This window comes from Pseudochaenichthys georgianus, chromosome 17 (assembly GCF_902827115.2).
Source record: "Pseudochaenichthys georgianus chromosome 17, fPseGeo1.2, whole genome shotgun sequence".
NCBI lineage: Eukaryota > Metazoa > Chordata > Actinopteri > Perciformes > Channichthyidae > Pseudochaenichthys > Pseudochaenichthys georgianus.
In genome coordinates, this window is record NC_047519.1 from 25,418,758 (window position 1) to 25,435,876 (window position 17,119).

The following is a 17,119-nucleotide window of genomic DNA, read 5'->3' on the forward strand; positions in this document are numbered from 1 at the left end:
CACGGGGAGAAAGGTCCTGCCCCCCTCCTCTGTGTAATTAAAAGGGGGTGTCTGTCAGGGGCTGCTGCTGCTTTGTGTGGCCCCATATGTTTGGGCGCTGATACAGGGAGGATTATTCTGTTTGGAGGTCTGATAACAGCCTGTTTATAACCCTGGCACAGGCTGTAGCCTAATCTGGCAGCAGCACATCGCTCCCACCTCCACCCCCCCAAATTTTCACAGAAAAAACATATTGGCCATTTCTCTCTCCAACTGGGGGAAACAGTCATGACCCGAAAAGACTCAGCTCAATCTGCATGCGTGGTTCATCCCATTTGTGTGAAATGTTAACATATCATTTTGATGTGACTTACATTATCAAGACCATTTAGGTTTTTGGATCTTGTTGTGATTTTACAACAGGTGCAATCTTAGTCCAGCTTGTTTTGTTATTTGGATGATCATCATCTGCCCCCATATACTGGAGGAGTCTATATGCTGTAATATTCCCTCTGCTGAACATCTTCTCTTTTTCAAGGTTTATCAGTATGTTGATGAGGTCTACAGAAACAGTTTTACATCCACCTTTCCTCCTCCTCCGTACGTCAGTGTTCCCTTTGTTGCAAATTCCATTTTCATTTTTTTAATCTACAGGCTGATTAGTTTGGTCTTTTGTTCTCGTGGTGTATTGCCTTTCACACAACTGTGTGCGCTATGATTTTAAATCCTTTGTGCTCTTCGAAGAACAGCTCAAAATAGTTCTTTTTGAATGCCTAGCCTTGAATGGCTACATGATTGAATTTAATAAATAAATTAAACGCTAGTATGGAGTCGTTATTCTTAAGAAAATATAAAAAGGAATCCTACTGGTATAATTATTCTGGTAATATCCACTTTGTCTTTTTCAGATGAACAGCATTGTAAAGTAAATAAATACATTTACTCAAATACTAGATTAGATAAGAACCTATAACCTATAACCTTATACAACACCTCAGTGAGAAATATACTCCTTTTCCTGCTCTATCTATATTATTTAGCTGTAGTAACTGTTACTGAAGCATACACAACCTTAAATTAGTTAATATAATATGATATATAGTTAGGTAAAGTTCTTTTAATGCGGTATATTTTGTTGCTAACACTTGGTACCAAGTACATTTTGTATTTTTTATCTGTTGTATTGCTATTTTTATTTAAGTGTTTGACCTAAATGCAATCTCCACCAATGGAGGTGGTGAATATGAATAACAGTGTATTTGCTTCTTTTTTTCTTTTGTTGGGTATTTTAATCAGGGACCAATGACTGAAATGCAGCTCCTGGTCCACATAATGCTCTGTAAGTCTGGCCTTAAATGTCCACGTTAATAAGAGGGTTCCAGGGTTGCTGATGAGTTTCCACCGCGCTGAATAAAAGTCACTCTCGGTAATGCACTGTTCCATGGTGAGGACCCTTAACCGGCACACTGTGGGGAGAGGGAGTGCTCGGAGTGGCAGGCAAAGAGAACTGTCAACCTGTCACATTTCTCCCTCCTCTTCCCCCTGATAAATTAAAGTTACACAGTGTGCGTGTTGTAGCAGCGGAAGGCTGTGCAGAAAGCCTGGCTCCTCAGGTCTCAGGAGATAGCTGGCAACTAGGTCAGACTGATAATGTAATCCGCTGACTGGATCCTCAGCCCACTACATCCTGAAAGAAAAGCATGACAGGAAAAAACGAAAATGTAGGAGGAAAAAATACTTTTATGTGTTGTTGCATTTACTTAACATTACCTATCTGCCTCTAGCTAATCAAGCTTATGAAGTAGGAACGTCCACAGAGCCTATTGTGTGGAAATGTACTGAAAACATATCTAGCTTGCGTTCGTCTGCCTGTGTGACTGCGCTTTGATTATTCAAAAAGTGCAATCCATGCCAATATACCTCACACTCCTCACAGGGGAATCTTATTTGCACAGATTCCTTTTCACTCGTTGTCTTTGCACCACATACTGCACGGCACATCCACTACAAAACAGTATCACGCGAGTCCGCGGGGAGGGAGTGACAAGAATAAGTTTCTGCATCAGCAAGGTGCATTTTCATTCCCATGCAGCATTCCAGAGAGGCTCTGTGGGCCCACTGTGACAACTCTGCCTCCCTGCAGGTGTGGAAATGAAACAGGGCCTATAAATAGACGGACAGCTGGGAGTAGAGCACTGTAGAGCTGGCGGGAGGGAGGGAGAGAGGAGAGGTCCAGCTGGGGATGCAGGTGTGTATAGAGGCTGACCGGCAGAATACGACTGCTGAGGGAGGGAGGGAGGGAGGGAGGTAGGGGGGGAGGGGAGGCCGATCCAGTTTGAAAAGTTAGTTAATTATCATATAAAGTTAATTTCATAATATTTAACTGTTTGTTACACTTCCACACACTGAAAAAAACATTTGAATGCGTATTATGCCTCCATTTGACATAATTCAATTAAAAAGAGAAAACTGAAAAATCTATGTTGATATACATGCATTACATACATTTTTTTTTTAACGAAGTGTCATAGGCCTACAGTTGGAAAATGAAAAGAAAGGATCAATGTTACAAAAGAAAACCCTTCTGCAAAGTCTAAATGTAAAGACATTTGTATTTCTTGACACTGAATAATATTTTTTATTTAAATATGTTGCTTTTTAAGAGACACTGACAGTGGAGTTATACTATTTAAACTGTCTTGCCGTTAAGTTGCTGCTTTGTCCTAATGTGATCAAGCAGAACTTATTTTATAATTGTTTACATTTTTTATTATAATTACAAAAGTAAAAACTAAAGATATAATTCCCCTGAGGTATTTAGAAAGTGAAACATAGTGTAGAGAAATGACGTGTCTTAAAAAAGAGGAATACACTGTAACACCATGGTGGTGTTGATCATTTTTGACACACGTGTGCAGTCCTCTGTATGTTCTCAGCCCCGGTTTGGTGAGGTGGTTAAAATGAACTGAGTGCAGCCCTGATAGATCGTTTGACACTGTTTCCATGGTTACGGCTGTCTGACTGTTGAATGTTTTGCTGCAGACGGCAACTCTATCTGAAACCGTCCTTCTTCTTTCTCCTCTCCTTCCCCCTCTCTATCTCAGCACCATCTGCACAGGTTGAACCCCTGAAGGCAACATTTGAAATTTCAGCATACAGAACCAAATGAGTGAAAATAATAAAACATTTTCTTGTGTATTTAAATTATTGTGCAGTGAGACAAAAAATATGGGTTATAGTGACAACACTAATGTTGTTTATAAGTGCTGTTTGAACTTACACTATAGTACATTTAATGTGATTTAATTTGGTAATGTCGCGGTTTAATCCTATGTAAGGTTTTACATTTTATTGACTTATTTTTCTGAATGCATAGTATATATTGTATTGATATTGCAACAAAGAAGGACTGATCCGTCCTTACCTCTGCATTATGCACTTCACTATATCGACAGAGCTGACCACAGCATCAATGCAACAGCTTCATGTCTTCTGATTGGCATAAATGAGCAAAGGCTCTCATGTTTGATAAGCACAATATCTAACAAGTATATAGAAAGTATACCAAGATTTCTTAATATAGCCATCACCTTAGGGATGCATGATCTTTTTCAACTCACTCTGGCCAATTGTTAGTATACGCACATATTCTTTCCACCTAAAGGCAGCACACACCAAGAATCTCATATTATTATACCTACCGTTATCATGCTGAGACAGATTTAGACAAAAAATGCAATGTTTTTTTTACAATGTACACATTCACAAAAAAAATGCAATTTTTAGTTTCATATATCATATCTGCCTGTCATATTGGACGAAATATAGAATGCCAATATTTTTTGTTTTAAAGCCTTAACTTGCAAAAATACTGATACAAATATGATTTTGCATCCCTACTTCCTTTGTCATTAAATCATCTGTTTCAGCAGATTTTATTTTTATGTTTTGAGTCCAAAGAATTGATGTTTGTTTGCAGATGATATTTCCCTTGTCACCCTTTCAGATCGGCACAGTGACCCAACTCACATTGGTCTGAATGGGTCAGCGTGTGCTTTTGTTTAGTAAAATCTATTCTACTGCAAGTGTAATAACCTGCAACAGAAGCATGAAACAAATAGGTCAAGCGTTGGTTGAACATGCGTTCTCTCTTATTTGAATGGGATATTAGTGTTTCTGGCATGTGCCGCTGTTGCCACAAGGCTGTGTGCATAGTATAATAGTTTGCTGCATTACAGAGAGAGCAGTGTTGTCGTTATTTTTTAAAATCAAACTTCAGCTTTTAGGGCAGAAAATGGTGCTTTCATTCCCGACGGATGGCTCAATATGCTTTTCATGTAAATGACGTCTAGCACTAGCACGCTGGTGTATGCATTAATGCATTAATTCCTCAGAACTATATGCTTTTTTTAGCTGGAGGCAAAATGATACATTCTCATAAAAAAAACACTCCCCCGCTTAGAGTCGACACATTTACACACACACACACACACACACACTCACACACACACACACACACACACACACACACACACACACACACACACACACACACACACACACACACACACACACACACACACACACACAATCATGATTGACAGCAGGAGCTCCCCCTGACCCAGTATTCTGCGACAGTGGGACGATCCCACAGGCCTGTGATTAATGACTAGGCTTTATCCGCTAGTGGTGTGGTAGGCCTGCCAGCCGGGCCACTTAGACTGCCTGGACCACTACCTCCACTGTAAACACACACACTCACACACTCTGCCTCTGTTTCTCCATGTCTCTCTCTCGTTGCCTACAGGCATTGCATTGTCATATTCATTGTTACAGCTCTAAACCTCTGTCCCAAGCTGACCCCTTCAACACACGCACGCACACACACACACACACACGCACGCGCGCGCGCGCGCACACACACACACACACACACACACACACACGCGTGTGCACACACACACACACACACACACACACACACACACACACACACACACACACACAGAACAATACCAAGAACAATACCAAGAACTCCAGTTCTGCTTTTGTCCTCATGAGTTCAGGGGGTGCAGCTTCTCATAGCAAACATAATTTAAATATGATTTACATTTTTCCTGCATTAGGACAGTTTCAGTAGTGTGGAGTGACCAATCATGCACAAGGAATTACCACCTCATTTGTCTTTTAAGTGGTCTATTTTGTTTATTCAAACTAAATCCGTCACTTATATCTGGTTCACTGATGAGGTTAAAGAGCAGATTGCGAAGCGGATGTTAAGAAAGGAACCAATTGTTTGATCAGTTAGCTGGCCTCACTAACTGACAGTGATTCCTCACATTGTGTTTCTCTCCTGACAGCGAGAGGCAGACCAAGCATCACCAGTCTCGGCCAAACAGTAAACCTCACTGGGATTTCTGTAGCCGTGACAGCGTCCAAACAAACTGCACACACAGCAAAACAAAGCTGGCATGATTTAGTCTGCCTTGATGGGAGGCTCCCTGATAAATTCAGGGAAAGGCTATATTTCCCACTGGAGCAAATCCCTCAGGTGTTACAATATTAATGGGCCCTCAAAGCCTATCTAACATTTGGATGGCATTGGTCCACCTGCCAGATTCAATGCTGCAAGTTAAAATACCAAACATCTGCTGAAATATCAGAATGTGTTGCATTTTCCTCAGCACAGATTTGGACAAAGCTAGATGATTATGATTATGATTTATTTAATGCGTTGATTGAAAGACAATTACTCTGCGACTACTATTGATATTAATCATGTTTTTTCAACAAAAGTCTCAAAAATGTGCAGTTTTCTAAATGTGAGGAATAATAATGTTCTGTCTCATAAATGATCACACACTTAATATCTTTGTCTTGGACATCTTATTGAAATTCAAATGTGCCTTGACATTTTATAGACAATCAATCAGTTAAGAGAAAAATCTGCAGATTGGCAGATAATTAAAATAATGATTAGCTACAGAAAATCTAATACATCTAATTAATCAAATAATATATTGTGATGTTGATCACATTATCAGCTGCAATTTCAATCATTCTGCAACACCCACCACACACTGACTGTTCGCTGATATTTTTAGCTTTTCCTTGGTTTGTCATGGGACCACAGAAGTGTCCTTTGTAGTTTTGTCAGAGTGTGATCTGAACTTGTGGGAGGCTTCAGGGCTTCTTCTGTTACACAGACATGAGGGAAGCTAAAGAGCGTGCCAGTTATCCTTCCAGTACAATCTTTGAGTTCAAAATATAGGAGGTAAAGCCAAAAGCAGTACACTATAGGAGTATCACAGCTGACCTTACCTGTCAATTCTTATTATTCTGAAAGGAAATGTACTCCCTGATGTAACACTTATTTGACCAGATACTGTATATACGTAGGTGCCCAGTTTGGATCGTATCTATATATAGAATATACAATTGGATCATATCTATATACAGAAGAGGCTTGGGTATATGGCTAACAGCATTATCATGCCATTCAAAGCACTCAGTAACCACTTGTGCTTTATGGGGAGGAGCATTGTCATCATGGAAGACATTGCTCCCACTGGAGACAAAATGCATCATGGGATAATCTACTGTAAGTAACCCCTCAGAATATGTTTTAATAGTATAGTACAGACTGGACCATGTGACTCTGAATGGACTCTGTACAGGGTAATAATAACTAGAAAGGCACGCCAAGGCCAGTGTTGCATTCGGGTGCTCCTGGGATTGTCCCATTTCCAGAGTTGGAAAGATTGTTGTTACGACTTCTTTGTGTTAATGAGCTCTAAGTCCTAATTTAGAAATAACATTGCCCAAAAGAAGATTATATTTCAGTGTGCAAAGAGTTTAAATAACATATAAATACATGTTTTCAAGTTGTTGCTTTGATTTGAGCAGGCCTTCACGTACGTTTTCCCAGTTGTGTGTAATTTGTACACACGGGAAGAAAAACTGCCAGCCAGGTTTGCTATCTAGCGCCGTCGTGTAAAAGGCATGTTCACATGTTGTCGAGTGAAGCCGAGCACAGCGAAGCAGAACCACCAGCACTATTGTCTACGAGCGGCCATATGGTGGGTGTCCTTGCGTGGTAGCTTAAGGGAGCCTTTCTCCCTGAGATGAAACAATTTTGTTCAGAAATACAGCTCCTCTCTCAGCCCTCCTTGTTCATCAGACCCTGCCCCATCAGCCACCTCTGAGATCACACGCTGTATCACATCCCAGCCGAGGGCCTGGAGCAGGGACGGCAACCTGAGCATCCCAGGTAGACCTAAACAATCTCCGTCACATGCTCTCTGCGTCTCCCCCTTGTCAAAAAGCCCAGCCCCTGCTTGTGTAGCCCTGCTCCATGCCTCCAGATGTGGCTTAATTTACTGCGACTCTGCTAATTGCTGTAATTAAGGATTAATTACTGTTAATTACCTTCGCATAAACTCATCACCAGTCAAAGAGCGGAGCCTTATGAAATGTGCCATGCACAGGAACACACACCGCAGGGACTTGAGGTGGATTGTCTTACTGGACCTTTTGTTTCACGTCTTGTCCTGGTGCGTGGGGAGGGCTTGTAGGGCAGCAGTTAGGGCAGGACGCTAACTGTCATGGACCATCTCCTCCTGGCTCTTCCACACGTCACCTACTCACCAACTGTTGCCCTGGACAGCATCACTATGCTGGCTGTCACTTCATCAGAGCCAAGCCTTTATTTGCTGACAAATTGGTACGATTTTCTGTAGTATTTTGTGAAATGTTCAAGTGTTTTTGTAGCGTATAAACTAAATACTACTAATATTAAACCTCCTACATTTGGACCCAAAGCGCTTTAAAGATTAAACGGGTTAAAGCACGATTAAGGTTTCACCTTGGATTTAGAATTTTCATTGGTGTTAGGTGTTTTTTTCATCAAATATGTTCAAATAGAAATATTAGCCCAGGTTCAAATTTAGACGTCATTATTGCTTAACACCCCCTTAAGAAACGTGACAATATACCAAGCCCTGCCAAAGCTTTAACAAAAAGTTAGTGTGACCAGTGTTACACAATGTTTTCCTGTGGTTCTCTCTCCATCGATGTCTTTTGGTGCTTTTCCACTGCAGGTCCTAGCACGGCTTTGTACGGTATGGTTAGGCCTTGGTAGGCCAGGCTCACTTTATGCTGCGTTTCCATTACAGTTTAGTAGCTCGGGCAGTAACTATAGTAACGCAGTGTAGGCTGCGTAAAACTGCCATGACGTCATCTTCAATGTGAACCACAAAACCAAAACATCAGCCGTTAGGTGTTAGCACTCAGAGCTCACAGCTCCTCATATCTGTTCAGAAACTAGACAAAAGTTAAACAAGTACAAACCAAAGACTGTCTGTGTCATGGCGATTACAGTCGCTGGTTTATTTATGTCTGTATAGGCCGTTGTTGTGAGTGTGGATGGTCGGAGCATATACACCGTTAGCTTAGCCTGATCAATCCGATCTCCATTCAGAAAACACGCATTTTAAAAGGTTTTTCGCCTGCCGTCTTTCGCATTAATTCATGGTTTTAATAACCGGTATCAGTATGTTGTTACTTCGGCATCATTTTGAAACGTGTATTACAATTAAATCATGGTAAAATATGTTCATTTTGTTGTAGTTGTAGCCCCCTTGCCAGCAATTCTCTCTGACCATTCAGCAGTCGAGAGTGTTTACGTCACTAGTTTAGCATATTCAGCCCAGTTTTTGGCCCCGTAAGAACCTCGATTTTGGAGGGCCAGAAAAAAGGTGAAAAAGTAGCCCTGAGCCGGAACTACCCCTAGTGGAAAAGCAAAAAAAAGCGGCCCGGGCCAACCGTGCTACGTGCTGCAGTGGAAAAGTGCCATTTGTCTCTCTGCTTAAGGGCCGACTGTGCAGCTCGCTGCTATAGCTTGTGACTTCTCCTCAGCTACTGTATTCAGCTACCGTGGTTTCCAGTGCAGCCTGGAGCTGTTCAAACTGCATGGGCTGAGTATGAGTTTGATTCAATGAAGAATATATATATTGTAAGACACCTTAAGAAAGACTGACAGCCAGGGGGCTAATGTATTGTCTATTCTGAATAATGAATTATTTTAATGAAGACTCTTAAATGGGGGTTCTCTGCTTGGTGGCAGGGTGGTGCTCCGAATGGTCTTTTCCTCTGGCGCTGGCTGCCTCATTATCAGGCCAGCCCCTCAGGCCTCAAACTGGCCTGCTTAAGCCTCAGATGATGACGATAATTACCATTATTAGGAGTAGCTGCAGGGGGAACTTGTTCTGAAAAACACCAAGCTGAGTTCTTGCCTCGCTTGCTGCCGCCACCACTGTTGCATGAGAAACTACCGATCGCCAGTGGAGAAAGCTAGCGAGGGAGAGACACAGAGGGACAGGAGGAAATAAAAAAAAGGAGGGGATGAGGGGAGCGGCCACCAAATCCGCCTAATGTGACGCCTGTCAGCTCGTCTCCCACCAGCTGTCACCTCCCAAATGCACTGGGGTTCATTTTTTTAATTGACACCTCGCTTTCCTATTCCATTTCTATTTTTCGCCTTTCATTTTTCTTCCATCACTCTCTTCGCTCCTTGCCTGAGCCATCCACATGTCCTCGTCTTGGCCGGTCCCTCCAGTATTTCTTTGGTGTTTTTCCTCGTCCTTGGTATCCCCCTTCCCCCCACCCAGTGTCAGATACAAACACCCCAGCTCTGCCCCCTTTTGCACATGATACTCGAGATGGCTGATAACACATAAAGCTGTTATAGAGGTATTTTATGACTATGCCCTTGTGTACGGAAGTTGTACAGCTTCCCATTATCTGGTGATGGAGAGAACATTTTTGGCCTAAGAAAGTTTCCCATGATACACCACAAATCTAGCTTTCAGTTTACAGACCAGAACATTTTGAAACTATTTAAACAACACAGTATTCAGATTAAAACAATAGTTGTTCCTTGCTGCATAGACTTAAGCTATATTTGGTGATTTCATAATGACTATCCTTTCTTTATAACAGCCCAGATTCAAGAAATGACCACATATACAGTAAATTGGTTATTATTACATTTATAACGATAGCACTGTAGTTTACCTCTACTATGTAGTGACTGTATGTGACATATGGCACAATGCTGCATTTTTAGGATGAATGCTTTATTTGTAATGCTGGCATTTAAATCTAAATTAAACTAAAATATATATGGAGCACTAAGAAAACCAATCTTACCTTTAGACTCATTTCAGTCTGTTGTTGTATGTAGGACAAAGCCCTTGTTTGGCTGCTTGTTTGGTTTGGATGAACACTGAGTTTACACATTTTCTGTTTACAGTTCTTGGGGGAGTATTACTTTGTGTGTGATTAAAGTTGTTGAAAGCATTTTGTTGCTCCATAGGGAGTTGCAAGAATCTGATAAGTGAGGCTAGTGTCTCAAGGCTACATTAACTGCCGCTAACATAACATATCCAAATCTCCACACCAAACTCCTGTTGTAGGAGGTGTATTTTGGGTAGTTCAGATGCCATGTGTAAGGTATGGAATAAAAATGACTATGTCTCTGGCAAGAGTTGAAAATATGAAAGATTTATAATCCTTGCCGGTCTACTAAAGAGAACATTTTAAGACCTATGAGTTCATGTCTACACCACTGAGAGCATTCCGTTTACAGTTGAGACTAAATTAATAACACAATATTTATAATAAAGCAATTGTTTTCATTGCATAGACTTTATTGTGTGATACGGTTAGTAATCCCATAATAACTGTCCTTTCTACATTAAAGCCCATGTTAATTTCAGTAGAAATGACCACATATACAGTAAATGTAATGCAACATAATGTTCATTTAGTGTTCTCAGTAATGATAATAGCATTGCTTAGCACTGTAGTTTACCTCTGGTGTGTGGGTCAGCATAAAATAACGTGCTGCGTCTCATGAAGTCTGTGGAGCTTTATTGTGCTTGCATCACATGCAGATGAGAGCAGGAAGCTGAACTCCTTGGAGGAGCGTGGAGGGGAGGATTTGTATTATTGATACTTGTCATGTCTGCTGTAAATCACGCTCTTTTTTCAGGTTCCTAGGTTGTTGTTGCTTTGTCTCAGAATGCTGTGTGGCAGGGATGAATGGTGGTGATGTTACATTATCATGTGGCTGTCGCTTTCACTCCTGCTGACTGGTCTGTGACAGGCCCACACACACACACACACACACACACACACACACGCACGCACGCACGCACGCACGCACGCACACACACACACACACACACACACACACACACACACGGTTGTGTCAGGAGCAGGCCTGATTTATTAACTGCTGAAACCCTAGATGACGTGTGCCCACACAATCAATACAGAGCACAGCCACTGCCTGCCCCTCTCCGGGGTCATGTGATGTGGACAAGCGCTAGGGAAGGAAGGACACACACACACACACAGATATATACACTTCAGCGCTGCAGAGTGTATTGCATTACTGTATTGATGGGAAATGCATCCAGTCCAGCGTTGGCTGCATAACTGCCAGTCAGAGGCAGGAAGGGTAAACTTTAATCATGGCTGTCAGGGACATCACTGCTGCCTTGTTTGACCGTAAATCTTCCTAATTGTGACAGAATACTTCAACATCATTAATTAAACATGTTTTCATTTAAAAGCACTCGCAGGGCGCCGGCTGGGTGCTCAGGGTAGTCTGCCAATGTGCATAGCTGCGTATTCATCCTATGTGTGTGTGTGTGTGTGTGCGTGCGTGTGTGTGTGTGTGTGTGTGTGTGTGTGTGTGTGTGTGTGTGTGTGTGTGTGTGTGTGTGTGTGTGTGTGTGTGTGTGTGTGTGTGTGTGTGTGTGTGTGTGTGTGTGTGTGTGTGTGTGTGTGTGTGTGTGTGTGTGTGTGTGTGTGTGTGTTTACAGTCATGCACACAGTGTATGTTTATGTGTGTGCACCTTGATATCCCCTGTATGAGTGGGTGGCTTAATCGTCATGTTTATTTACACTCCTGTTGTCTGCAAACAGCAGGCAGTGGCGCGATGGGTATGAGCCAGCCCTTAAGGAAGTAAAACAGCAGAAATTAATTTAGTCAATAGCCAAAAACAAAGGCTTATTCTTAGAATTCCATTCATTATTCAGGAAACTGCTCGGGAATTGTTTATGATATGTATTCATTTTTTATGCCTTTTTGGGTTTAGTGCCCCACATCTCAGGGAAGGAATTATACAAGTGCATGCACAAAGGAGTGGAGGAAGGAGGGAGGAGGGAGGGAGGTAGGAAGCGACAGAGAGGGGGAATTGTGTCCTCTCATTGTTCAATTAAGTCTGTCGGTAATGATCAAGATGAGATGATGGCCATCTTCCTTTTATAGATACTAATCTGTGACTGCCCGTGGAATAAGGAAAGCGCAGTATGGACTCCATGCCTTTGTTTCTGGTATAATAGACTTGAAAGTGTGTATGAAAGGTTTCTGGCGTTACAATAAAAGTGATGTGAGCATGTGATGTATTGTAATAGAGGGCCTTCTCGCTGTCAGGTGATTATGTTAATGTATAGTGCATGGTTGCAGAGTTCACAACGAGCACTCTGACTGGCATTGAGGTCTAATCAATTTCATTGCTATTACTGAACAGAAATAAATAAAGCTGATGGCTGTGGTTAGGGTAATTATGCCACAGCACAGTGAATTGTTTGATTTTCCTTATTAATTGTATTTATTTAATCCATTTCATGCTTTTAGTTGTGCACTCAGGGACTTGGAGGGAATGAATAAATCACTCTTAGGCTCATTAGATTCCCCCTCTGGTTGGGATGTGCCACTATTTTGTCAGAATTAAATTGGCGAGTGTTATAATTTCCCGCTGGTGTGATTCACATGAAAAATATCCAGATATCCGTCCACCAGCCCATGTGCAAAGGCACCCACACACACACATGCGTCTGCTCCACATCTGAACTCCTGACCTTTTCCAGCCGTCTGATAGCCATTGACATTTGCCTCTTGAGCCGAGCTTGCTCACGTGTTGGAGCTGATGGGAATGGATGATGTTATTGCTGGAGGAGGAAAAGATAGGGAAGGAAAGAGGAGCAGGAGGGGGGGATGGGGTTTGAAAAGAGAAGCACCAGGGTAGACAAGCTCCCTGGGAATCCATCTGGACCCCCTGCTCTCCAGAAAGGTCACAGGGCGACTCAACCTTACATCCTCATTACAAAAGAGCCGTCGCTGTGACTGTGGGTTACAATATGGCTTCACTGCTCTGTCACACAACCTGTCATTTGCCCTCACTGTCCCCAGTCATCATGGAGAAGACATACAGGGTGTAGTATTAGATCGCCCTCCTCAAACATTTTGATAGATGCGTAGATTAAAGTGAATATGAAAGATGTTGTGGCAGCGTGGGCTTTGTCTTTGTCCTTGAAGACAGTGGATGGAATGGAGGGCTGCACCTGGTCGCCTGTTTTCAGCACCTCGGAGAAAAGCAGGACGCTCTGCTGCTTTACCGAGGGAGCCTTCTGGTGGCCGAGAGAGGCAGAGCAGCGCAGCTGGTCTGTAAATGAACATTCAGGATGAAAAACCTCTATGCTTTATACGGTTTATGTGGGAAAACAGTCATTTATAATCGAGATAACAACACATCAATTCACAACTTCTAAAAATGAATTAAAGAAACGTAATTTCTACAATAGATAGATTGATCGATAGATAGATAGATAGATAGATAGATAGATAGATAGATGGATAGATCCTTTGTTCATCCCAATATATTTTCTTACAGCAGAAATTAGTTCATGTAAAAAAACTAGATATTGTTATAATGGACCACAGTAGAAAATGGTGTCACTATAGTGTTGTTCACAGTTTTACAGTGTGACTGTGTGTAAGACTTGTTTTGAAAATGGTCAAGCTTCTGATTTAAGCTTTAAGCCTAACTCACCAATAATATTTATGTAGCAGGCATCAATTATTTGTATGCTTTTTATTCTTTAAGTAACTTAAAATGTAAACATACCCAGAAAAAAAGATGTGTGCACGCTTAGCGTAAATAGATACCTTGTGTCATCTTTACAAAAATAAAGACTTCATATTGTTGAAAACACTTAACTTCAGCCCTTCATTTGCCTCACTGCCTTTATTAAGGCACAGTGAACTCGGGTAGATCCAGAATTGTTTTTTCAATCTAATCGTGACAAGACTTGAAATCGTCTTAAATCGTGCGTTACCAAAAGACTCACATCACTACTTAATTTGAGCCGGTGTTACATATATTTCTCAGATTATCTGGGTGTGTGGATGTGAGCAAGACTGCATTGGTTATGTGTACATACATTATGTGAATGTTGTTTGTGCGTGTCTGTCTCAGCAGGGCTTTCTTTGTGTGTTTACGCTTCACTCTGTGCACGGCCAAGTGTCAGTGAGAGCTGAGCGGCTGTAGGAGTGTGAATGTGTGCAGGTTCAGACCCCCCAACCTGTGTGTAAACAGACCTCAGTGTCCATTGTACGGACATCCTTTGTCCTGCCAAATGGAGATTACAATGTGAAAACTGCACAGGTGTTCCAGGTGCAATGTTAAAACTGTGTAGTTATGTGTTATGAGTAGACACTCCTAAAAACTGCACATCCACTTTGACCTTAAGATTATATTTGTTTGTTACAGTTTAATACTGAGGGAGTACTACAATAATTTCACCTTACTGCTCTTACAATCCATTTCAGGAAGATATTTTGTATATATTTCAGTAACATACTATACTTTTAATAGTATATGTCCATATCTTCCTTCTGTTGTTTTTTCTTTTTATTTTATATAATATTTTGTATTCTTCTCTTTCTACTCTTAATGTTAGTTATTAATGTATTCTAACAATACTCTAACTATGTTTATGTTATGCAGAAAAACACCAAAGCATATTGCTCAAGAGCTACTTGGCAATACATTTGATTATTTTTCGGATATTTGTGTAACTTCTTCTGGAGGGATTTGATGATTAACAGTAGCTTAATTTTCATTTTTAAGTGTCTTTGCATGAGTCTAACGTGTGTTATTACTTACTTACCTACTTACTTACTGTTGTTCCTATTTGGAAAGCATCTGATAAGATAATATAGCCATCAGCCAAAAACTACACATAGCTGAAGCATAAGGAGAGCAATGAAAGATGAACTCTCGTGGAAGGCTGTGTTAATTATTTTTTTACATGAAATGATAGTCAGAATCGATGAAATTATAGTTTTATGGTCCTGCCTAGCTGCCGGCTTCTGTGAGGCGGCAGGGTTTTATGGCACAGACTTCAACTATTACATCGATGGCCATATAACAGGAGTTCACTCTGTAGGCTGCAGTTAAGACTCTTTCTCAGTCAGAATTATTACACCTTTCTTCTCACTTTGAACATCCATGTAACTAGGGCTGTATCAGTTTCTCACCTCATCCTCTCCTGTCTTTCACAGTGCTCAGTATCCGTGGCGGCCAGGAGGAGGAGCCTCCAGATCCTCAGCTGATGCGCCTGGACAACATGCTGCTGGCGGAGGGCGTGGCCGGGCCGGAGAAAGGTGGCGGGTCGGCGGCAGCAGCAGCCGCTGCGGCAGCCGCTGGCGGCGTCGGAGCAGACAACTCAACAGAACACTCCGACTACCGAGCCAAGCTGTCTCAGATCAGACAAATCTACCACACAGAGCTGGAGAAATATGAACAGGTGGGGGTCATTCTCAGCTGTTATTATTCTTATTTATTCTGTAACACAAATTAATATTGTCATTTAAAAATGTGCATATGTGGTATTCCCATGTACCACACAATGAATGTGGATGTTACACAGTAATCCTGCGCTAAGCTTTAATTCAAACCCCATAATAGGAATGAAAAAGCACTGTTTTAAATGTTCCACCTTTTGAATACTAGTTTTTTAAGTAACAGTATATTTAATTGTTTTATCATTGTCTCCTCCTCCAAAATCTTCCCACTACTCAGGTGACGACTATGGGATGTGTTGTAATTTCAAATTTCTCTTTTCTGTTTAAATGTGCAACTACTGAAAAAGTTGGAAATCGTCTCGACTGGTGGTGGATATGGACAAAACTTAAAAAAAAATGTCAGTGATTTTAATCTTTATAAATTATTACGTTGTTGACATGCACAAAAATATGTGTCTTGACATAACTAAGTTGCAAACATGTTTACTGTCTTCTCTATGGAGGACAAAGGATGTAGTGGTGGTACATTACACAGATTTACACCAGTTTCAGGGGCGATGAACAATGACCTACCTGACTGCTGAAAAACATTTTCTTTTTAATGATAATTAAAAGAAAATGCATGAATGCAGGGATGTAGAATTTACATTTATCCTTTTTATATCTAGTGTGTATGCTTTACCCCAATTTCTATGTTTCTGTATGTTTAGAAAAAACATGCAACTGAGTCCTTATCCTCAGTTGTCCTTGCCTGTCCGGTGCATGTGGAAAAAAGCTCCATCTATGAAGCTAAAATCGGAATAAGTCTGTTTAAATGGTATATAAGTAAGCTATTGTCCTCAGAATATTTTAACCAAGCATAATGCTCTTAAAATGAGCTCTCACAGGCCAACTCCTGACACGACAAGCTTTCAGAGATGTTATCTTCAGCAGGCAAGCAGCATTATATCAGTCACACACCAGCTCTTTTCCAAAGACTGTAACATCTTGTCATTTCCTCGGAAGTCAAAGCGTCCTGGGTTTGTCATCTTCTCTGAGGAAGGCTAGTCATCGCTAACTGTCACAGTCAATACACACCTGAGCATTTTTGTGTCACCACGCTATGTACACCTCGCACGCGTATGAGTGAGTAGTGTCTGGCTTGTGTGTGCAAGCAGAACGGCTGCTCTCTGCATCACTTTGACTGACGTAACCCTGGTGTTGACAAGCAACAGACACCTTGACTCTGAACGCAGTCATATCCAGTGACTGATTCAGACAGAGAGAGAGAATGAGGTAGACTGAAAGATGGAGTAAAAAAGAGAGCGAGACAGTTTAAACCTCTTGAACGTTAACGGGACTGAAAGCCTGCTGTCATTTTAGATTTCTCTTCACTTGTCACATTTTCTCTTCCATTGAAGAGAAGTCTTTTTAATATTCAGAGTCTTGCAGCCTCCACTGTATGACTCGCCATTACATTTGTTTGGCGCGAAACATCGC

General features: G+C 41.4%; 1 protein-coding gene across 5 annotated transcripts in view; it reads left to right on the top strand.

Moving 5' to 3' along the window:
• Positions 1 to 17,119, top strand: part of pbx1a (pre-B-cell leukemia homeobox 1a) — a 50,951-nt gene that overhangs the window by 22,860 nt on the left and 10,972 nt on the right. For 3 of the 5 annotated variants that reach the window (XM_071206369.1, XM_034105415.2, XM_034105413.2), the window contains 2 exons: positions 15,398 to 15,642; positions 15,988 to 16,038. In XM_071206369.1, coding sequence (XP_071062470.1) covers positions 15,398 to 15,642; positions 15,988 to 16,038 — 296 coding nt within the window. The remainder of the gene's footprint in view (positions 1 to 15,397; positions 15,643 to 15,987; positions 16,039 to 17,119) is intronic. The other 2 variants (XM_071206370.1, XM_034105416.2) reach the window with 1 other exon arrangement.